Source organism: Rhinatrema bivittatum, chromosome 2 (genome assembly GCF_901001135.1).
Source record: "Rhinatrema bivittatum chromosome 2, aRhiBiv1.1, whole genome shotgun sequence".
NCBI lineage: Eukaryota > Metazoa > Chordata > Amphibia > Gymnophiona > Rhinatrematidae > Rhinatrema > Rhinatrema bivittatum.
In genome coordinates this window covers 129048649-129073553 of record NC_042616.1, presented here as the reverse complement: position 1 = coordinate 129073553, position 24905 = coordinate 129048649, and the positions used below count along the sequence as shown (strand labels likewise).

The window sequence follows — 24905 nt, the reverse complement described above, 5'->3', positions numbered from 1 at the left end:
TACTGTATGTTTGTTTATCACATAACAAGACTAAAGCTGTCTCTATACTATGATTTATTTATTTATTTATTTTAAGTTTTTCTATACCGGCATTCGCGATAAATATCGCATCATGTCGGTTCACAATTAACAAGTGGATAGGAACAAAATCAAAAAATAACATTTAGTAATAAATAATAATAATAATAGTAGTAGTAAAAAACATAGATCAAGAGAAGGCTAAGGAATGCAGTTACAATAAAACAAGGGAATAAAATAACTTGGATCTGAGAAAAGAATGCAGGGGTTTAAATTAAAAGAATATATATGCCAGTCAATGTGCTTATAGCATTGATGAATTGCCCTTATGAGGTAGGGATGTTAATTACCATGATTAAGGCAAAGTCTGGGCGACTGGTTGATAATGTAATAAGTTCAGTTTAGTTCAGGAAAAGCTTTCATGAATAGCCACGTTTTAAGTCTTTTCCTAAAAGTAGGAAGGCATGGTTCCTGTCGCAAATCTTTCTAATAATGAGATTAATGATGCTTTCTAAATCCTGCTGGATTGGGATCCAAACTCCCTGTCTCGTCCAAAAATGAAGTAAGTTGCAGAGTAATCGCTTTTTCCACCAGTTTTGCAAAAATGGTATATTAGACACTGGTCTATAACTTGCACATTCCACAACATCGTTACTGTTGTTCAGCTTGATGTTCATAGAAAGAGAGTCTTTAGTTCTACAAGCAGTAGATCTGCAGACACTGTTATGGAAGAATCTCCTGGGCAGTCAGTGATACTAGAAGCTCTATTGTCTGTAGGCCTTATCTCCAAGGGAGTTCTGTCATAGGCAGAGAGATGAAGAAACCATTTTGCCTTGTTGGTGTCCATCTAGTAGACAAGAGTTCACATAACCCTTTTCATATAATTTTTTATACTATGTTAAGTTAATTTTACCCATGTATTCGTTCCAAGTTTTTTAGTCCCTGTTCTATGTAACTTGCGTTCTTTATGCATGTCTTTTTTCAGTTACAATGTAAACCGAGCTGATATGCAATCCTGCATGAAGCCCGGTATATAAAAATGTTAAATAAATAAATAAATAAATAACCCTCTTTCACAAATTCTTGACCCTGAGACTACAAACGTACTGGTAGCTGTATTAAACCCTTTCAGGGCATCCTGGGTTGCTAGGAAGTCTCTTAATATTCAGAGCTAAGAGTCTTCTCTGAATCTATTCAGTTATGTCTTGAAATCTTTGAATTGGGACTTAAAACCTCAGAAACAACAAGGAGAGTGTCTGTTGGCTGTAGTGTTATTGCTTTCTGTTGAGGATTCTAACCATGTGGATGAGGCTGGTGCCATTTTTCATTTTTTTTTCATTTTTTTAAAACGCAAATAAGATGCTGGAAACCCTGAAGAAGATGAAAGGTATGAAAGTGCAATAATTGAAACAAACTGCATATACCGTTTAGTGGATGACAAACTTGTGCCCGTTGATGACTTTTGGGGAAAAATACCTCGCTGTTCTCTCCTCCATTCCAAAGAGGTGAGTAGCTGTTTCTGGAGTTTGAAAGACTTATGAGAGAGGATTTTTCTCCTTGACATGACCTATGATTGAATTATAAAGTACCTCGCAAACAGATTGTTTCCACTCAATAATCTTCATGCTGTGTAATTTGATGCCATTGCCAATATGGGCTAAAACTAAAGTTCAGCTAGAGAGAATTCCCAAGAGGAGAGTATCAAGTTAGCATAAGCCTTTATGAAATGACAAATTAAGAATAATTAAAAAAAAAAAAAAAAGCCTTTCACATTTTTTTGTTAAAATGTGATTTCTCTGTTGTATTGTTCAACCTATAGAGGCATTCTTGCTTTTCAGAATGGAGGTAGGAATGTTCAGCTACTCTCGCAATCTGCTTGGATGGCAAATAGGTTTATGGGATCCATTCTAGTCCCTCACGTCATGGTGTCGGTAGCAGAGAACTCCTTACCTACCGTGCCAGACACATCTCTGTCCTGCTTTCTTAGCCTTAACTGTAAATGTGTATGCATGAGTGCAAGGGGTTTTTTGTTTGTTTTTTTTGTTGTTTGTTTGGTTTGGTTTTTTTTCAGATGAAGCAAACCTGGGCAGTGACTGCATAATGCGGCCACTGCTGAAGCTGGTGGGGCAAAACATGTGAAAGTCAAACAGCTAAGAGAAATGTAAACTGATTAGCTAATGAGTACATTGAAAGCTGAAGGCAGAAGTTCTCTGTCAGGTCCAGCAGCTCAGCAGAGGGTACAGGCAGGGCAATAGGGCACTGCATGAACAGGAACAAGAGAGTGGTTAGACAGAATGGTGAGAAGCCTGAGAGTCAAGAGAGAACAATTTCCTTGCAGAGAGGCACAAGCAGACTCAGAGAATGAACAAAAGTAAGACGGGCAAATAGCAGCAGCAGAATGTGACAAACTATGGTGATATTCTCATACAGCTTTGTGGGATTGAGACATTTGTAGCAAAATCAGCTGCCAGCTCCATCTTCCAGCAGCAGAGAGGTAAGCAATGAGGTATTGGAGCACAGCAGAGACAGTATGGTTGCTTGTGGGTTCTGGCAGCATGCTATATTCTCTCCTGCTTGTTCAAACTGTAATCGCTGCTCCTCCATGCCAGACCGGTCTATCTACACCAGGAAGGCAAATGGTGAGAGTCCAGGTAAGGCAGAAGACACCCCACTGGATTGCTTCCAGGTTCAGGGGCCGCACAACCGTGATGGCTTTTTGCCACAGTAAGTGGCAGGATTCTTGAAAGTTTAAACACACCTGCGGGGAAATCACCCTCAAGCAAGGTGCTTCAAAAGATGCAGAGATAACGCCAATGAAGGATCTACTGCAGTTTAAAGTTTAATGGTAGAAATGTGTGCCCACACCTATATGTATTTGACAGATTGGTTGATTGGTTTCACAGAAAAGTACAATCCCTTTTCTACCCTCTGGCAGATGCAAGGGCTCAACAGGGGTCACAATCCCTTCTGAACAGATTGTGACCCATTCTGCCTGGGTTTTTCCTGTCAGAAGTGGTTGGAAGTAAAATTCTTTCAGAATTCTTAGTCTCATGGAAGCTTTTCCAATGCTTTACAGTTGGAATAGCACACTGCACATAATCATCTGGAGTCCACAAAGAAATCCTTTCACTGAGGTGTTGGATGCAAATGGATAACCTGACAAATGGTACACTTGCACCTGGTGCAATCCACACAGAAAATCAAAAGGCAAATACACATTCCAAAATCTGTGCACACTAGAGGTTCTTTACCAACCACTGCCTAGCACAAGGCATTCTTCAGAGAGGATCCTCCCTGCGTTTCCTCTCTATTGATACCTGAATTACTGGATGCAGATCTATTCTTTCAAGCAGAAACACTATTTCTGAAGAAACACAGACAAGCTCCTGTTGAATCTCTTTTGGACAGCAGTTCTGTAGACATTCTCCTTGACGGACAGACCACTTTCTGACTCTCAGCAGAAAAATCTACTTTCTTAGACTGTTAAAGTAACTCCTCAGTGAAACTCTAGGAGAATGTGACTAACTCCCCTTTTTACCACTCTATACCACTTTGGTTTTCCCAATATCATTATCCTTTAAGACCTCAAGAGACTCACAAATCCTAGATGACTGACTGTTCCTTCCTTGAGCCTAAACATACTCCTAGGACAGGATATGGACAAGAAGAATGAACACAATCTAAATAGGATGAGCTTATAAGACCCTCCCTGTAAGATATCTCTGACTGGGAAATGTATGAAAACTACTACACTCCTTCTGACTTCATCATTCATTATCTGTAGGGACTCTGATTTCTTTAATAAGACACTTTGGTGACACCATTAAATAAGGAAAAAGATTGGTTAAGTAATGGTTTTTAAAAGGGGGTTGTCCATCCATTTGAAGGCCCAAACAGGTCCTCAACCACCAGAAATGGAAAGTCAGCAAAGGAAGAATCCAAGGCAGTTAGAAAATTGAGAAGGAACTGATACTGGTGAGAACTGGGAGACCCCTCAGAGTTGAGCCATTTATCAATTTAAAAATCTCTCCTTTGCTAAGAAAGAGCTGGTTTAGTAGAACACTGTAGGACAGGGTAATCTACAAAAAGCTAGTTCCATTCTGGAAGTAAAAACTTTCAGGTATATTTGAAGTAGAAAGCCTGCAAGAGAGTCAGTTGGACCATTAAATGATCAAGGGGTAAAAGGGTCACTTAGGGATGGCAAAGCCATATCAGGAGACTAAATAAAATGTTTGCTTCAGTATTCACTGAGTAAGATGTAAGAGAGATACCCATGCCAGAAATGATATTCAAAGGTGATGATTCAGCAGAACTGAAACATATGTTAATGTACCTGGAAGATGTAATAGGGCAAATTGACAAACTAAAGAGTAGCAAATCACCTAGACCAGATGGTATACATCCCAGAGTGCTGAATGATCTGAAAAGGAATTGCAGACTTGCTATTAATAATTTGTAAACTATCATTAAAATAGTCTATAGTTCCTAAAGACTGGAGGATTGCCAATGTAATGCCAGTATTTAAAAAGCTATCAAGTGGTGCCCCAGGAAACTACAGACCAGTGAGTCTGATGTCTGAGCCATGCAAAATGGTAAAAACTATCATAAAGAACAAAATTGCTGAACATATAAATGGGACAAAGCCAACATGGATTTAGCCAAGGGAAATCTTGCCTCGCAGATCTGCTGCATTTTTTTGAAGGCATAAATAAAAATGTGGATAAAGGTGAACCAGTTGATAGTGTACTTGGATTTCTAGAAAGCATCTGACAAAGTCCCTCATGAGAAATTTCTTAGGAGATTTAAAAAAATCATGGGAAAAGGGACAGTGTCCTATTATGGATTGGGAACTCGTTATAAGAAAACAGAGAGCGGGTCTAAATGGTAAATTTTTTCAGTGAGAAAGGTGAGTGCCCTAGGGATCTGTTCTGGGACCACTACTTTATAGATTATAAATGATCTGGAAATGGGAACAACAAGTGAGGTGATCAGATTTGCCAATGACACAAAATTATTCAAAGTTGTTAAATCACAAGAGGATTGAAAGAAACTGCAAGAGGACCTTGCAAAACTGGGAGCCTGGGTATGCAAATGGCAAATTAAATTTAATGTGGATAAGTGCAAACTGATACATTTAGGGAAGAGTAACCCAAATTATGGCTGTACAATGCAAGGTTCCAGAAAAAGGATCTAGGCATCATCGTTGAAAATACATTGAAATTTTTGGCTCAGTGTGCAGTAGAAGCCAAGAAAGCAAATAGAATACTAAGAATTATTAGGAAAGGATTGGAGAATAAAACTGAGAATAGCATAATGCCTCTGTATCACTCCACAGTGCAAACTCATCTTAAGTATTGTGTGCAATTATAGTGACCACATTTCAAAAAAGATATAGTAGAATTAGAAAAGGTATAGAGAAGTGTGACCAAAATGATAAAGGAAAGACTAACGAGGTTAGCTCTCTTCAGCTTGGAGAAGAGACAGCTGAGGGGCGATATGACAGAGGTCTATAAAATAATAAGCGGAGTTGAACGAGTAAACGTTAATCAATTGTTTACTCTTTCAAAGAGTAGAAAGACTAGAGGCATACAATGAAGTTACTACTTTAGGTGATACATTTAAAACTAACAAGAAACTTTTTTTTTTTACTCAACACACAAACTTTGGAATTCATTGCCAGAGGATGTGGTGAAAGCTATTAATGTAGCTGCATTTAAAAAAGGTTTAAACAAATTCCTGGAGGAAAAGTCCATAAACCATTATTAAGGTGGAGTTGCAAAAATCCACTGCTAATTATTGGGATAAGCAGCTTGGAATCTAACTACCTCCTGGGATCCTGCCAGGTACTTGTGACCTGGCTTGCCCACTGTTGGAAACAGGATACTGGACTTTATGGACCTTTGGTCTGACCCAGTATGGCAAGTCTTATGTTCTTATGAAGGTCATGTTAAAACACATGTGCTTTCACTTGGAAAATTATCCCAGGAAAACTCTCCATGCACATTTACACTTACTAACTTGTGTGGGTGGTTTTCTGAGGAAAAACTACATGCATACTTTTTGAAAATGCAACAGTATGTGTGTCATTCCAAACCCCTTATCAACCATGCTCTTAGGAATGCTTCCTCCTGCTGCTAGTAAAAGTACATGCAAAGAAGCCCTACGTGCATCTTTTTACCAGCGTATAGTTTTCAAAAAGCCCATTTCTGCATTGTTTTACTGAGGGAAATGGCTTTTAAAATCGGTTCAAGGTAAGATTTGAGGACATAAGGATAGAAAATAGCAAAGGATCAAAACTTGACCAGAAAGGCCTGGGTGAAGAAGTGCTTTTGGCAAGGGTGTGCTGTCATATCTTATGCCCAGTCAGAACAGCAGAAGCCTATTTGCAGGTCAGGCAACAGTATGCAAAAATATTTGTAGAGAGCCTAAAAGATCTCCTCTAAAGAGGATTGTTCTATTTGTCACAGGGGGGAAAGTATTCATAGTATTATGAGTTATAGCTCCGCCCATGTGAGAGATTGAGATAGTGAGCTCCCAAAGTTCATAAACCCCTGCCACCATTTTAGGGTGTGGACTTTTTAGTTATCCCTTGAAGGGTCAGCATGTCTCTATGCTTTACCCAGTTTTTTCTTAGTTTAATTAGAGAAGGATCCTTGGGTCTCTAAAGTTGAGGCATTGGTGTAAAAAATTTGGAAAGGGTGCTCTTATCTAACCTTAAGTTGCCCTTTTGGAAACCTGTTTTTGGAGGAGGAAGTTGTTCCACTCTTCCTTTCTCTCTTTTTGGTTTTCCTATTTAAGGTCTTAATTTTCCTGTTAAACATGCCCGAGAATCCTTAGGATCTAGAGAAACGGCATGTCTCAGCTAGAGAACTTGGGTGGACTCTTGGAAGTTCTGATGAAGGAATGAATTTGGGCTCATTCCTGGGGAAAGAGAAGGAGATAGTGAGGAAGATCTGTGGCACCCAACCAGACCTCTTTTCAACATCCTGATGATGTAGATGTGGAGTATAAAACAAGAGAAGTAAGATTAATGACTGAATTACTGGACTAGGGTATAACAAAATGGGATTTAAGTATACTTAAATTGGGAGTTGATATCAAATTCTGGGAGGAAACTCCAAAACTGCCCCATTAATTGGCCAGGATTAGGAATAAAATAATCAATTGATTCTATTAAATCGATTGGAATAGATTTCAGATAAGAGAACTGGAAGCTAAAAGTCACAAATTGATTAGAGATCTGAAGCTGTGAAATGGCTGGTTAAATACAAAGAACTTGTAATTTAATATTTCCATCAACATTCTGTCATTAATTAGTAAAAGTTAAGTTGGAAATCATCACTTCCACTTGTGATTATTAACGCTGTATACAAGAGTCTTTAATACTAGATTTGACTATTGAAAAGCACTCGGGTCCTAGGAAGTAATTTCTCTTTTATCCTTCCTCTCCCCCTGACAGGGAATTTTGGAATTTCAGAATTGTATGAAGAGCAGAAGACTTTAACAGCTTTGGGGTCCTGAAAAGGGACGCTAGCCCAAGAGTTACATATTTTTAGCCACTATGTCAGGAGCTGTAACATAATCAGTTTTCAAGGATGTTAGCAAGAGCCTTGAAGGTGACTGAGGATAACACAAAAAGGTTTAGATCACTTTTGTTTAGGATCGCAGCAGCATCATTGGCAGCCAAGCTAGACGTGGACAGAAAGCAAATGAAGGATGTTGGAAATCTAGGAGATGTAAGAACTATGTAAGGAACGTCAATGTAGAAAAATTATATAGTGTTGCTAGCATCTTCCCTGTTCACCTCCTGTTATATTGTTTCACAATGAAAAGGTGGTCATTAATTCAGGTTATAGTATGGATTGTGGGTAACTCATTCATATTTTGGTCACGGAACAGAAGATCAGGACAGTACAGAGAGAAACTAGGAATAGCACATAAGGCAGAGGTTTATTTGGATGTGTAAGAGAAGAACGCATTGGACAAGGTCATATCCATGCTGCTTTACAAAACAAAGGATAAACTGAGTTCAACTGTCCTTTTGCTGCATATGGAAGACAACGATTTAGTATACATTAATTACATTGATAGGATTATCAAGATAAAATGGGAACTAGCATTGTAAAGACATCTTGGTTTCACGTGATTTTGATTGGATCCCATATTATTCCTGAATTGGTATGGAGAGATGTTAGATGTGTGAGAGGCACGGAGATAAGCAGAAAGAATCTGAAAGAAACCGAGTGAGTTCAGGAAGGTAACGGTGGGTTAGGTAGTGAGGCATGAGAATATATAGATACCGACTACAGATCTCCATAGAGAAGACGGTACCAGGCTATCTGACAAAGGCCTTGATATATTTATTATGGCATTGCAGGCAGCTTTTGAATACATTATGGGCAGTGCTAAGCAAGGTTGGGGAAGTTGGGCCCAAGCAAAACTTCCCTGGTCTCTCCCTCACCAGCAAACAAAAAGGGGGTGCTGCTTAAACAAGGCGGTGCTCAGGCCCCGGTACAGGGAGTGCATGAGCTAACTATTGCATTCTTTGATTAGGTCTTGATCCCTCGGGTAGGCCAGGGGTCTGGATGAGGTTAGGCCTGCAGTTGAGCCTAGGAATGGTGATGGCAAGGACAGTGTGGGTGGTAGTTACTCAGCTCTAGCCCCTACTTCCTTTCGTGCTTATATAGCTGGATGGTTGGTTGCATTGCTGGTGAGGCTGAGTTAGAAAGATAAGCTCATATTAATTATAAATGAATCATGTAATTGTTGTGCTTCTTAAAGAAAACTGTAGCGTTTACTTCCGCTAATGACAAAAATAAAAAATGTGTCTTATGTTTTTATTCACAAATGAGGGGGGGAATGGGAAGCTGAGGGTCAGATAGGCTCTGGTGTCCCCATGCTATGTTTGTCTGTACTGTATGTTTGGACCATGAAGGCTTTTTTGCTGACAAAGGTGCTTGAAACTTGTTTGCATTTTCCTGGCATGGGGAGAGCGGGAGGGGAGTGAGTCAACATTTTTTTCTTTCACCACGAGAACCAAAGATTCAGCTGAAACTGCTGCTGGAAAGAGAGCATGCACTCTGCTTATACGTTTTTTTTTTTGTTTTGTTTTTTGGTGGCAGGTTTTGGTGTTTGATTTTGGTAGTGAAGTATACGTGTGGCATGGGAAAGAGGTCACATTGGCACAAAGAAAGGTGGCCTTTCAGCTGGCAAAGCATCTGTGGAATGGAACGTTTGACTATGCCAATTGTGACATAAATCCTCTGGATCCCGGGGAGTGCAATCCTCTTATACCAAGGTATGGAACATGTTCCTTTGGGTAGCTCCTGATGGCCATTGCTGTTACCTGTTTGTTTGGTTTTGTTTTGTTTTTTTTTGGGGGGGGGGGGCGGTTTGCACAGAAAGCCAGGATCTGTGTGGTCACCCATTGCTTGTGTCTGTCATTTGAAATAAAAGTAGCTGGGAGAAGCTTTGCCTTACTTTATCCAGGGAAATACTAACTATGGGGCTGTGTTATGAAAAGCTGGAAGAGCTGCTGTGATTTGCATTTGCCTGTTAAGGGCTGAGGAAACTCGGTGTAGATAGGTTTGGGATGTAGATGAAGAGAGTTGTTTGTTTTTTTTTAATTTACCACTGCAGTGGACAGCTCCAAACTTTCGGGATAAGCTTTTAGCTAGATAAAACTTACCCAGATAAATCAGGGGCTTTTCAGGGCAGGCCAAATGTAGCCCAATAACTTTACCTGGGGATGATTTTGGTATTCAGAGTTATAGGGCTAAGTTACAGTATCTAAGTCTGGTGATGCTGCAAGGCAGTCCTAAAGATATCCAGATAACTTTGATTTATCTGGGTATTTTCAACGACACAACCATGCTGTTGAGATTCTAGATAACTTACCCGAACTACCTGTGGCTCAATATCGACTCTCTGTCCTAGTACCTATGAGGTTAAACAGGAGGTGAGGCAGGGGGTTTGAGTAGAGGGCATGCAGTGTGGTTTTATATTACAAGATAAAATAGCTCTAAGTGTTGGCCATTGTCTGATTATTTTGGAACCACTCTAATTGGACTTGTTTAGTGATCTTTAACCTGGAATGTGCTCTGAATGTTTAGTTTGCATATAGAGGCCCCGATGTAATAAGACACAAGTGGAAAAAAAAAGAATCTGTGCTGAACATCAGTACACATTTTCTTTACTCAAATGCTAACAAATGAGTTAATTCCTGATGCAGTAAGCAAATGGTATGCTAATGCATGTGGAGTTTAAAAAACTAAATGAAAAGTTAGAAAGCACGCTAACTTGAAAATGTGCATACAGACATGCTTAGCATGCATAAAACATAATATATGAATCACGTTTTCTGTGCAGAATGCATGTTAAATGCACAAATTTGAGTTAATTTTCAATGCAGTTATGCTGTAAAATTATCATACTTGAGCATAAGTAGCTTGTGCATATGCTTCTGCTGGTACTATTTTAGATACAACAAAAGTATGCATATGCACTTTAGATTTCACGAGCTCATGTGGAAATAAGAGGTGGACTAGGGGTGTTTCAGAACAGGGTCAAGAGTTATGCGCATAAGTTGCTGTTTTATAAGAGATTAACATGAGTACATTTGGCAAATTATTCTTGTAAATTTTTCACCTGCTAACTAACTAGTGCACTTGATATCAGACTTGCTGTCTGCTATTGGGTGGAAGGGTCTGGGTGATCAGGGTGAAGAACTAGGCAGGTTGTGATGATCTGGAGAAGGACCGAGTGAACTGGGTTAAGTATCGGCAAATTGGTGATTTTTAAATTGGCCGACTTCTACATATTAATCAGGGTTTTACCTGAGCAAGTTATTTTTTTTGCGCATAAAATATTTGTGTGTATAATTATAAAATAGGTAGGAAAAGTACATGCTTTCACAGCATTGCAGGTATTCTCCCACGACAAGCAGGATGGTAGTCCTCACATATGGGTGACATCATCAGACAGAGCCCTGTCACGGAACACTTTTGTCAAAGTTTCTAGAACTTTGACTGGCACACTGAGCATGCCACTAACCCTGCAGCCACCGGAGGTCCCCCTTCAGTCTTTTTTTCCACGTAGCAGTTGCCTCGTGGTTTAGGAGCTATGAGAGAAATTTCTCCCAACTTTCCTCATGAAACTATTTGAAGTTTATCTTCTTAAAAAATCGCTCATCGGGGTCCCCCGTCGCACTCCATTCCCTCCGATGCTCGGTAAAGTGTCTTTTCCAGTACTTGCAGTTGGTTCCCAGCGGCTTACTGCTTCGGTGCCCGATGGCCACCGACCGTGTGCCCGCCAAATTTTAACATGGCGACTGGGTTTAGGAAATGCCCCGAGTGTCTGAGAACCATGTCCAAAACGGACCCACATGAAGTCTGTGTTCGTCGCTGCCCTAGTTGTGCACAAATGACCCCCAAAGGCCTTCGCGCTCGCCTGGACAAAATGGAGCAGTTGTTTGCTTCAAAACATACTGCTCCATCGATGCCAGTTAAAGCGCCACCGACCGTGGAAGGTCCATCGACCTCGAAGACTATTCGCCAGCAGCACCGTGGACAGGGTGACCGTCCGTCACAGACTCCATTGAGGACCTCGGCGTCATCGTCCTCTGTGCTGGGGAAAGACCGGACCGAGCACCGAGGGAAACATTGACACTGGCACCGACACCGCAGTGGCATAGACTTCCATCGAGCCGCCTGTGAAGAGGGCCCGGGGAGAGGAGCCCCCATACTTCTCTGGACCCAGGACCCCTAGGCCTTCCCCACCGGTGCTGGGCACTGAGCCTCCACATGCCCCCGTGGAGGCTCCGATGTTGCCTAGCCTGCCTCCTACCCCGATCGCTGTGCCACCCATGCCGGCTTCCTGGGAGGAATTGGACTGCATGATCCAAGAGGCAGTGCTGAAAGCCTTATGAGGCTTCCAGCCGGCGCTGGCCCCCATACCGGCCCCGGAACTGGCTTCCTCGATAATGGCACTGCTCCTCGAGCACCTTGATATGCTCATCCGTGCCTTATCGACTCCACTGCCACTGGACATGCTGGCATTGAGTCATCCATCACATCCGCAGGTCCCGATTCCAGTACCGGGTTCCTCAGAAAAGGAAGGATCGATTTCTGGCCACGTCCCTCCACGGGAACAGTCTATGCCGGAGCCTATACCGGGGCTACTGGTACCCAAGTGCACCTCATCTACCCCGATGCCCTCGATGCTGGTGCCAATTCCATCAATGCCAGGGCCGCATCCATTGACGCCAGGGCCGCATCCATCGATGCCTTCCCGCCCTCTGTTTTGGCATGCTTCCTCCATCGGAGCTCGACAGAGAGAAGGAGAAAGTCCCTATAATCCGTGGGACGAGGCATCCTCAGATTATTCATCACGGACATCCGAGGACTTGCTCTCAGAGACTTTACCGCCAGAGGAAAGGCGAAGATCTCCTCCAGAAGACCTCTCCTTTGCCAGTTTTGTCAAAGAGATGTCTGAGACTGTACCTTTTACACTGGTCACGGAGGAAGATGCTCACCATAAAATGTTGGAGGTCTTACAATTTGTAGATGCTCCAAAAGAAATAATGGCAGTACCGGTACATGAAGTTCTTTTGGACCTCATGCACTGCCTGTGGGAACATCCAGGTGCGGTACCCCCAGTCAATAAAAAGATAGATGCTATCTACCTGGTTCAACAAGCCCCAGTTTTCAAAAGGATCAGCTGCCCCACCACTCTGTAGTTGTGGAATCAGCTCAGTAAAAGGCTAAACGATCGTGTCCACATTCCTCTGCTCCTCCCAGTAAGGAACAGAAAGCATTGGATGCGTTGGGATGAAGAATTTTCCAAGGGTCCATGTTGATATCGTGAATTGCAGCATATCAACTAAACATGACCCAATATAATAGAAGTTCCCCCTGCGAAAATGACCAAACACATCACTCTAAGAGATCGTGCCACCTCCACTGCTGGCCCTTCTCTGTGGAATTCCATTCCCACAGATCTCAGACTGGAACCTTGCCTCTTAACTTTCAGGAAAGGACTTAAGACTTGGTTATTCAAACAAGCTTTCCCAGACACAATCTAATATCACGTCATAGATACAAACCAAGGACTTCAAATATTCAGCCATTAATCATGCCATTTTTACATAGCATTTAATTTATTTGTATACCGTTCAACCGTTTATTCTTTCCTATCTCTTCCTTCTTATCCAAGTTCTGCTACCCTTGTTATTTGTAACTGCTCCTTCAATCACCACAGTTCTAGTTGATGTATTTAATGCACTCCCGTTTCATGTAAACCAGCAAGATATGTGCTCATGATTGCCGGTATATAAAAACCTTAAATAAAATAAATAAATAAAATAAATCTCTGGAAACAAGTCCAGGAGATTGCGGAGACATTACCACAGCAACAATAAGAAGCCTTGTCCTCCATCCTACAAAAAGGAATGGAAGCAGGTAAACATGAAGTGAGAGCTGCCTACAATTCTTTTGAAATGGCATCCAGAGACTTTACAGTGGGCATCAGTGCTAGATGCTGGGTCTGGCGTAAGACCTCAGACCTACGCCGGAAGTGCAGGACAAACTGGCAGATCTACCCTGTATGGGAGACAACCTGTTCGGGGATAAGATCCAGGACGCAGTGGCCCAGTTAAAGGACCATCATGAGACCCTGCGCCAGTTGTCAACTGTCTCCCCAGATGTTCCTTCTGTAGCCCACAGGGCCATGCATAGAGAACCCAAGAAACAATTCTACAGACCATGCAGATATTACCCTCCTGAGTCCCATGCACTACCAGCTCGGGCACCTGAGGGGGCACGTGTGTCAAACTAGAACATCTAGACCACAGCCAGCTCCACAAGCTAGCCCTGCGTCTGGATTTTGACTCTTTTCCAGAGACCAGAAGCCATATTCCAGTGGGGAGCTGCCTGTGCCACTTTGCAACAAATTGGCATCCAATCACCACAGACCAGTGAGTATTGTCCATCGTAACCACGGTTACCATCTAAATTTTTCAAAAATACCCTCGGCCTTCCCACCCATTCCATCCTGGAGCTGGGGCGACCACAAAGGGAAACTCGAGTCAGAGCTCTCAAGTCTTCTGTTGGTCAGAGCCATGGAACCGGTTCCACCGAATCAGCAGAGAGTTCTACTCCAGATATTTCTTAATTCCAAAAAAGACCGGTGGCCTCCGGCCTATTCTGAACCTCCGTGCCTTGAATACATTTCTTCACAAGGAACGGTTCAGGATGGTATCCCTGGGCACCATGCTTCCTCTACTTTGACAAGGAGATTGGCTCTGTTCTCTGGATCTGCAAGATGCATAAGCCCATATTGCGATATACCCGCCTCATTGCAAATATCTGCGATTTGTGGTGGGCGGCAGTCACTATCAATACAAGGTACTACCATTCGGCCTAGCCTCGGCGCCTCAAGTGTTTACGAAGAGCCTGGCCGTCGTGGCTGCACAGTTACACAGCAGAGGTGTACACGTTTTTCCATACCTGGACAACAGACTCATAAAAAGCCAGTCAAAACATGGAGCCCTCGACTCTCTCGGTTTCACCTTAAGGCTTCTAAACTCATTGGGATTTCTAATAAATTACCCAAAATCCCAGTTGACACCATCTCATCTTCTCTCCTTTATTAGAGCAGACCTAGACATGACATTAATCCAGAGCATTCTTACTCAACGACCGTGTGATTATGCTGTCCAACCTTGCCAACTTTATCCACCGTCAAAAAAGAGCCTCAGCTGGCCAGCTACTCAGGTTGCCATGAGAGTGACCCAATGGACTCTGAAATCCCAGTGACAACAAGCTACTCAGCCGCTGTCGTCCCTGGTACACATAACCAGTCAGCTTAGTCTGTCCCTTGCCTGGTGGACAAACAAAGCTAACTTACAAGTGGGTCTTCCTTTCCAGCAACCGGCTCCTTAGGGGACCTTAACTATGGATGCCTCCAACCTAGGTTGGGGAGCCCACGTCCAAGGCCTTCAAACTCAAGGGACTTGGACAACAGCCAAAGCGACCCATCAAAATAACTTTCTGGAGCTTCTAGCGATGCAGTACGCCCTTTATACATTTCAGGATTGCCTCTCCAACAAAGTTGTCCTGATTCAAACAGACAACCAAGTTGCAATGTGATACCTGAACAAACAGGGGGGCATAGGCTCTTATCTGCTTTGTCAGGAGGCGGCGCAGATTTGGACCAGGGCCCTGTCGCATTCCATTCTTCTGCAAGCCACTTATCTAGCAGGCACCCAGAATGCACTGGCGGACCGCCTCAGCCGACGTTTCCAGCCCCACGAATGGTCTCTGGATCCCTCGGTTGCGAGCAGAATCTTCCACCGGTGGGGTCATCTGACCATCGACCTCTTTGCGTCCAGTCAGAACCACAAAGTGGAAAGCTTCTTCTCCCTGCACAGGGACCAGCATACACCAGCCAGAGATGCCTTACCTGGAACAAAGGCCTGCTTTATGCGTATCCTCTGATTCCGCTAATAAGCAAGACTCTCATGAAGCTACAACAGGACCGGGGCTTAATGATTCTCATAGCCCCGTACTGGCCGTGCCAAATTTGGTTTCCCAAACTTCGTGAACTTTCTGCCCAGGACCCCATTCGCCTGGGCATGTCACCCAACCTCATAACACGGAATCACGGCAAGTTATGCCACCCGAACCTCCAGGCCCTCTCTCTGATGGCCTGGATGTTGAAAGGCTGATACTACAACCACTCAACCTTTCAAGTGATGTATCTCAAGTCCTAGTAGCTTCACGGAAGCCCTCCACGTGGAAATCCTACCACTCTAAATGGAAGAGATTTACCTTGTGGTGCACACAAAAGAGCTTCAATCCCTTTTCTTGCCCCACATCGAGTGTGTTAGATTATCTCTGGCACCTCTCTGAATCTGGTCTCCAGATATCATCTATCCAGTGCACCTTAGTGCCATCTCTGTTTACCATCAAGGAATAGGGGATGCCCCGATAACAGCTCAACCCCTGGTGAGTCGCTTCCTGAGAGGCTTAGTACAGCTTAAACCTCCTCTACAGCCACCGGTCATGGCATGGGATCTCAATGTGGTACTTGCATGGCTAATGTACACTCTTTTTGAGCCCTTACACTCCTGCGAACTACATGGAAAGTTATTTTCCTAGTAGTCATCACGACTGCTCGCAGAGTGAGTGAGTTACTGGCCCTTGTGACCTATTCACCCTACATAAGGTTCCTCCATGACCGGGTGGTTCTCCGCACTCGCCCTAAATTCCTTCCTAAGGTGGTAACTGATTTCCATTTAAATCAGGCCATAGTCTTGCCCACTTTCTTTCCAAGACCTCACGCTCACCCAGGTGAACGAGCTCTCCACACCTTGGACTGTAAGCGTCCTCTTGCATTTTACTTAGACCGCACTACAGCCCACAGGAAGTCCACCCAACTCTTTGTCTCTTTTGATAAGAACAAACTTGGAAATGCGGTAGGCAAGCAAACACTGTCAAACTGGTTGGCAGACTGCATCTCATTCTGTTACCAGCAAGCAGGCCTTCCACTACAGGGACGAGTGAAGGTACATTCAGTCAGAGCAATGGCAACATCAGTAGCACACTACCGTTTAGTACCGATTGCTGACATGTGCAGGGCTGCGACATGGAGCTTTCTCCACACCTTCGCAGCTCACTACTGCCTGGACAAGGCTGGACGACAGGATTCCGTCTTTGGCCAGTCTGTACTGTTTCCAGTGTAGGAACCCAACTCGTCCTACCTCGACCCACTGTGAATTTCAGGCTGCCTCATCCTTGCCAACGGCACCCCAATTGTTGTGCCTGTTGCACATGTTCAGTGCTGCTTGGCCTCATACGTATGACTCAGCCTGTAGCTTGCTATTCACCCATATGTGAGGACTACCATCCTGCTTGTTGTGGGAGAAAGCAGAGTTGCTTACCTGTAACAGGTGTTCTCCCAGGACAGCAGGATGTTAGTTCTCACGAAATCCGCCCGCCACCCAGCGGAATTGGGTTTGCTTACATTTTATTATTTTATTTTTCGCTCATACTTTTGCTACAAAAGAGACTGAAGGGGGACCCCTGGTGGCTGCAGGGTTAGTGCTATGCTGGGCATGCTCAGTGTGCCAGTCAAAGTTCTAGAAACTTTGACAAAAGTGTTCCGTGACAGGGCTCCATCTGATGATGTCACCCATATGTGAGGACTAACATCCTGCTGTCCTGGGAGAACACCTGTTACAGGTAAGCAACTCACATACAACCAAATATAGGCGCTTCTGTTGGTGGGTAGGCACATGCGTGTTTTATAATCTGCACGTAATAGGTATGCACAGGTTATAAACTACTGTAGTTGTTCTCCGTGCGATCATAACATGCATATATGGGGCCTCATGAAGTTCTTTGGAAATTACCCTCTATGTGTTTTGTGCATATAAAATATGATTTATGCACAGCAAACACATAAATTGTGTTTTGTGCTCAGAGAATATGCTTTGAGTACAAATTGTGTTTTATATGTGAAAAACCCTCACCAGGATCTCCACATTCAGCCTCATAGACTAACACCCCCCCCCCCCCCTCCACACACACACACCCCAATTTTACTCCACCAATGTCTAGGAGTAAAATATCCAGGTTTAAGAAAATGTGATTTTGTCTACACAACTCTGCGCAAGGGATTAACATAGGATTTGCATGGAGGCACATTTATTTGTGCTCACAGTTTTACTCAGGGTTGTGCATGTGTTCTTTCTGTGCTAAACTTCTTATTAAATCAGAAGTAAAGTTGTATGCCTTAATATGTACCCATCGCCGAGCCCACCTTATTACATCGGGGCCAGAGTAAGCATGGAAAACAGATTAGAGCCAAAGGATAGACTACTTATTATTCTCCTGGTATAGTGAGCACTTGAGAATCTGCTCCAAGGAAATTGTATTTTTATTTTCTGAATAAAGTTTTTTGTTTTTTTTTCCTTGAGTGAAAGTCTGATTCAATTTGTAATATTGTAAATACAGAACAGTTATCTTAAACTTTTATTCTACTTCTGTTGAAACTGCACAGGAAAGGGCAAGGTCGTCCTGACTGGGCTATCTTTGGCAGACTCACGGAGCACAATGAGACTATATTGTTCAAAGAAAAGTTTCTCGACTGGACTGAAATGAAGAGACCTGCTGAAAAAACAGTGACCGAAGATGAGCCGCCTCAGATGGTACATGCGTCAGGTTTTGGCTGGCTTTTCATTCTTTGAGTGCTCGGATCACATTGATGAATCAAGAGGGAGAATATACCAGGCAGAATAAAAAGTTGATCTGAAATGGCGCAAGAATAAACTTACCTTGCTTTTGATTACCAGCTACAATTTATCATCGGGCCATAAGAACTAGATGATCTAGGTACAGACAAGGTCTGCAATTTATGTAAAATTAATTCATCTTGGGTCTGATTCGCCATGTACAGGTGGCCACACTACATTGGCCTTGCCTCACAGCAAGCTAGCCGGCAGTGGCAAGGCGCTCCACTGAAAACTGAAGCTGCTCTATCTTCTCATCCTTTTGAAAGGGGGTCCCTCAAAAGTAGGCTTGTGGAGTGCTGGTAGGAGATTAGAGGCTGATATTTGAAATCTCTTGAGAGAGATGGAAATGTAATGGAGGAAGAGACATTGTAGGAGGGAGATGAGGAAAAATAGTAATACCTTTGGCTGAAAAACAAGGATTCTCCCTCCCAAAGAGAATCTGGGAGCCTGCGGTAAGACAGTGTAAGGAAGCTAGCGTTAGTACTGTCTGTCCTGAGATGAATGGAAGACTGATGCATCACTTTTTACATGCATGGAGTATAACATGGATGGATAACATACGGTTAAGCATTTATTATGCCTCATCTGAGTAAAAGCTGTTCACCATAGCTGCTTGCCTTAGGGACAAGTCCATGTTAGTGTTTATTTTATCCATTAATTAGTGATTGTGCTGTACACTAAATGACCTTCCATAGTGAGAATAAAAACATTTAGTGATCTACAACCGATGTTTTACATTTTTTAATGTTACTGTAACTAAAGAAAAATTAGATTGAAGGAAATGCATTATTTGTGCAAAATACATGTATAAATAACTGTCACATGCTTTTGCTACAGGAAGAGCAGAGAAGTGACTTTAAACCATATGATGTCATGCTAATGGTACCAGTTCCCCAGACTGCTGTTGGTACTGTCCTGGATGGGTTGAATGTTGCTCGTGGTTATGGACTTGTTGAAGGAGATGATTCGAGACAGTTTGAAATTGTCACCGCTTCTGTGGACGTTTGGCACATACTAGAGTTTGATTATAGTAGACTTCCTAAACAGAGTATTGGACAGTTTCATGAGGGTGACACGTATGTGATGAAATGGAAGTATATGGTGAGCACTACAGGTTAGTGAACAAACCAGTTTGGGTTTTTTTGGGGGTTTTTTTTAATAGCGAGAGTCTTTAACCAAGTGTTCAGTGTTAGCAATACAATCCAGAGTTAAATGGCATGCTGTACTCTGTCAACACCGCAAAAGCACAATTATGAAAAGTTGTAAACACAAGTGGTTAAGAAGTCTATTAAAGTGGTTAGTACAGATGCTTCCATGCCTTAGGCTAACACACAGTTTTAGAGATGCAAGCTTTCAAGGCTAGGTCCCTTCCACAGACAATGATAAAAATTATAATCTAAGTTTTAAATAGTAAGCACTTTATAAGTGTAGCCCCCTTCCTCAGGGCACTCCCTGAGGAAGGCAAGGGGCCACCTTCAGAAGCTGCAAAGTAGATAAGCTTGTTGCAACTCTGGAATCAGGATTCTTCAATGGAGGAGAGCATTGCACCTAGACCCCCAGGGGTAGATTTTTTTAAAAAGCGCGATCGCGTACTTTTGTTTGCGCAGCAGGCGCAAACAAAAGTACGCTGGATTTTATAAGATACGCGCATAGCCGCGCGTATCCTCTAAAATCCTGGATCGGCGCACGCAAGGCTGCCGATTTTGGGCAGCCTGCGCGCGCCGAGCCGCACAGCCTGCCTCCGTTCCCTCCGAGGCCGCTTCGAAATCGGAGCGGCTTCGGAGGGAACTTTCTTTCGCCCTCCCCTCACCTTTGTCCCTAGATTTACGCCTGCGAGAAGCAGACGTAAATCTACACGTGCCAGCGGACTGCTGGCGCGCCGTCCTCCGACCCGGGGGCTGGTTCGGAGGCCTCGACCACGCCCCCGGGCCGGCACCACGCCCCTGGTCCCGCCCCCGAAACGCCGCGTCATCCGGTCACGCCCCGACACGCCCCCTTCAAAAAACCCCGGGACCTACGCGCGTCCCGGGGCTCTGCGCGCGCCGGCGGCCTATGCAAAATAGGTGCGCCGGCGCGCAAGGCCTTGCTCGCGTAAATCCGGGCGGATTTACGCGAGCAGGGCTTTTAAAATCCGCCCCTCAGTCTCTGTCCACACACCAAAAGTGGTACTCCAAAACCAAATATAAGTTTACCGAAGATAAAAAAAAAAAAAAAAAAAAAAAATTCCTGTAGCACAATATTTCAAGAAACAGATAGAGTTTCAACAATCCACACATACAAAAGTCAGTTTCTCATGCTGCTTGAGTAAAATGGCAGGAAACTGTGACCTCCCCTTATTCTCAAAAAGATGCTTTCTCCTCCCTCACCTGTTTAGAATTTAGAAAGTCCTCTTACTTGGAAAAATTTGATCCAAATACCTGGCTGGTGAAAACAATCTGAAGGCCAATCAGCTCCCATCCCTTTGACTCCAGAAAAGCAGACCACCAACACACCGCTCTCAGGGTCCCTCCTGCAATTCACTCCAACAAACTGTGAGAGAGAGCCATTAGCCCTCTCCTCTCTTCTCCTGGAGCCTGGAGAGCCACAACCTCTTGCTGCTTGTCCACTGTTTCTCCCAGTGACTCATGAAGTCACCTACTGCATATGGTCCCTGCTAGAGGGGATGGGCCGAGACCCTCACTCTCAAACAACTCCACTTCCATGGACCACTCCCATTGCTGGAAATTTCCACGCTGTCTAATGATGAAGCATAGTGGGCTTTGCATAAGCAAACTAGCCATTTACCCTTAGGTAGTCCAAATCAAGACTGGCTTTCTAAACGGTGAAATATCTTTGCTGTTTTCTTACGAATATTCTTCTGTTAGCTTGCTTCTCCTGTTGCGTTAACTTTAATAGGGGTGTGTATTTTCATTAAGATCAGTTTTGTTTCATTTTAGTGCCCACTACTTTGTTTTTAGAGTGAGCTATTTTGAAATAGGGCTAAAATGAAACTAAACTGGCAAAGATGATGATTTTCACTCTTCTCATCCCTAAATTTTAACTTCTGTCGCTGTCTGTTAGTTAAGACCAAGCAACTAAAGTGCATTTAAATCTTGTTTGGTTACCATAGCTTGGAAAACTATGCAGCACTTTTTTTTTTTTTTTAAATATAAATTTTAGTGAAATAAACTGCAGGATTTTGCCTACAGATGCTGTGAGTTTAGTCCCCCAGTACCAATACACAGGAGAATCATATATGGCCAATAATGAAATCTTTGTTGTAAGGAAAATTTGCCTTTGGTTTGCAAGGCATTGGTGGAAGGAAAGAGAACAGTTAGAGTGCAGTGTCAGACTGCTCTCCAAACTCCTTCAGCTGTTATATCTCTCTCTTATATACAGTATTCTTGCTATAGGCTCCATACCCCTCCATTCACCCCTACCCCCGTCATGCTCAGAACACTTGTAATTTGTCTCTTACCATGCACCAGAAAAGAGCACTGACATACACTCCCACCCCCCGAAACCAGTATAGGCCCCCCTTCTGACCACAAATATCCCAGCTCTGGTTCTGCATTTCACCTGGGTGGGTAGGCAAACTGCTTCATGCTCTCTGCTAACTGTTGTCAGGCTCCTGCTGTGCTGTCTGTCTGTCAGTGTCTCTGTAAGGATGCAACTCTCCCTTTGGCTGGAGCCTTGGACACAGGAGCATCTTGCCTGACCTTTGGTGCCTGTTGCCAGGCAGGTTTACACAATGGCCTAACTTCTGCTCTTTTCCAATAGTAATAGGCAACTTCCTGAGGTTTTCTTGGCCAAAGAAAATGGTAGCAAACAAACTCCACAAACTTTTGTGTTTAATGTGCTAAATGTATAACTCTATTGTAGTCTTTTTCCTGCTGATTCCCCAGCTGATGTACTTGAAGGATTTCCTATTCTTCCTGTGCTTCCCCCTTCCCTTCATAGCTCCTGAAGGGAGCGTTTTCATTTTCAAATGGAAACATTCACCAGTCAACAGCACGGTTTTTGCTTAGGTAGAAAGTTTGAAAGTTTTTTATTTTAAGGAAGAGGGATATATATTCAAAGTAACAGTGAATGCCATCCCCCCCCCATATGAGCAATGAGCTCTGACTCAATATGTTCTCTTCAAAAATGCAGCATGTAGAGTACGGTGTCGCTTAACCCAGGCCCTAGATTAGGAATATTCCATTTGTCGCAGGGTTTGTTTTTTTTTTTCCAGTGTTTTCTTCTTCACTGCCGTGCATGTTGTCTTTGCAGTTGGACACAGGCAAAAGGCAGAGCAAGTAAGAGTTGCCGGAAAAGAGAAATGCGCATACTTTTTCTGGCAAGGGCGGCACTCGACTGTGAGCGAGAAAGGGACGTCGGCCCTAATGACAGTAGAGTTAGATGAAGAGAGAGGAGCCCAGGTAAGAACCTGCACTTCAGTATCACCCCCAGCGCTGGTTGGGCTGTTGGCGGGGCCCAGTAATTAGAGTAATGGATATGGAAACCTGAAGACCTGAGTTTGTCCTGCTTCTGCTGCAAACACACATTCTAACATTGGGGAAAACTGCTTTATTTCCCTGTACCTCCGGTATCCACTTGGATTCATTATATCCGTAGTGTGTACATACTCAGGGTAACCTTTTTTTTTAATTTTTGTTTTTTAAACATCGCGGGTAACTTTTGTGGCAGCTACACGTGCATGTAATTTCACTTTTAAAACTTATGTGAAAGTACGCACTTAAACTCACCCACACAAAAGGTTCACCTGCTCTTTACAATGCAGAACTTGCGCATGTGAATACAGGTGCATATGTTACGTGCTAATCCCAACTATGCCCTCCTTCCACCCTCTTTTGTGCACCTCTGTGCAAAATCAGATTATGCACATACTTAAATGCATTCAACCACTAGGCAATTTTATTAAAGCCATTTATGCACATAAAACCCCATTTATTGCATAGAAATGGCTTAAAAATTCACTTCTTTTAGCACTGAATATGTCTAATGCCAGTACTTCCTAAAAACGTAGAAAAGTAATTTTCAAAAATGCAATAAAAGAAATTGACTAGAGCTTCAATTTTGGGTAGCCAGGTAAAAAATATTTGTTTCTTTTGGTCCTTAAACATTAGGCTGAGTTCTGTTTAGCGGTGGAGGAGCAGCCTGCTGGTCAGAGCAGCAGGCTGCAAGCCAGGGTTAAAATCTGTTGCTGCTCGTTGTGACAGGTACAGGTTCAAACTTAAAGGTCTGTTTACTAAGCCGTGGTATTTTTCCCAGAAGGAAATACCCGTGGTATTTTTCCCAGAAGGAAATACCACGGGATTTAATAACCTGTGATGCTTAATCATCATGATACTCTGAAGAAAACCTAGTTGCAACTCAAGAGTTACCATGAGCGAATTGCTGGGCAGACTAGATGGACCATTTGGTTTCTCTGCTGTCATTACTATGTTACTGTGTTATGTTACTAATTTTAAATCAAATAACGTGGTTTGTGAATTTTGAGGGAAGCCATGTTTGGTTTACATCATTTTGCCTTGTAATGAGCTGACTTGCATACATTTTCATGTGAGTCAGCTCATTGTCATACCCCGTGCTGGGGGAAGATAACCATATGGTATATGAAATACCGTATGTTATCACATCATTAGTGCATTTATCACATGGTAAGGGCCTAAACTGACTCCAGTAGATGATAAGCCTTCTGGGGACAGGGAAATAACTACAGTACATGAATGTAAACTGCTTTGAAGTGACAGACCAGTCAAAGGCAGAATATAAAAAAAATGTCATGCAAATTAATGTATATGATGCTTTAACAGAAAGTGTACTTAGAGCAATTTCATAGTCATCTTGAAGAGTTATGAAGTGCCTCCTTATTTTTCCTTATCCTTTCATGAAAAGTTTTTCACCAGTTCCTCCAGTGCCCCATAGCTACACAACTCCTGCCATGTACATCTCTCCTCCATGCCCTTCTGCTAGCAGCACGACAGCAGCTTCTGCCACACTGGTCCCTCCTGCCAGCACTGTAATAGTGGCTCATGTGCCCAGCCTGATGTCTTCACAGCAACACGGTGCAGAGAGGGGACCTGGGTTGAATTCCCAGACTAGTACTCTGCTCCCTGGGCTGGAGGGGAGCTAGGGATGCTGTGGAGGCAAGGAAGGAATCCTTGGCTGGTGTCCAAATAGTGGCACCCAATAGCCAGAGACTGGGGGTCTATAACTGCAGGTTTCAGTGGAAGCGTGACTGCAGTGTCCTGGCCAAGGATTGTGGCTGAGCGGACCAGCCTACGAGGAAGGGCTGTTACAAAAAAAATAATAATAATAATTAAAATACCCTGGGGAGGTTGGATATATGAAGGCTCAGGCTGCCAGTTCCCAGCTCTGAATCTGATTAAGCTGGAGGAATAAAGGAGGAAACTACCAGATCAAAAATAGAAAAAAAAAAAGACTTGCTCTTGGCTTTCTCTGCAGCAGAGTAAGTTTTGGAGTGGCACCAGGAGAAGGGGAGCTCTGAGGGGGTAGAGAGGTGGAATTGGGAACCATTTTGTTTTTCTGAGTGAACAAAAGATGCTCAAGATTCCGCTGCAGAGATACGAGTAGTTGAAGGCCTTGATTT

The 24905-nt window shown here is 43.3% G+C and overlaps 1 protein-coding gene across 12 annotated transcripts in view; it reads left to right on the top strand.

Annotated features, from left to right (window-relative positions):
* Positions 1–24905, top strand: part of SVIL (supervillin) — a 348412-nt gene that overhangs the window by 283662 nt on the left and 39845 nt on the right. For all 12 annotated transcript variants that reach the window (XM_029588612.1, XM_029588613.1, XM_029588603.1 and 9 more), the window contains 5 exons: positions 1378–1523; positions 9141–9316; positions 18079–18226; positions 19148–19424; positions 22562–22710. In XM_029588612.1, the coding sequence (XP_029444472.1) occupies positions 1378–1523; positions 9141–9316; positions 18079–18226; positions 19148–19424; positions 22562–22710 (896 nt within the window). The remainder of the gene's footprint in view (positions 1–1377; positions 1524–9140; positions 9317–18078; positions 18227–19147; positions 19425–22561; positions 22711–24905) is intronic.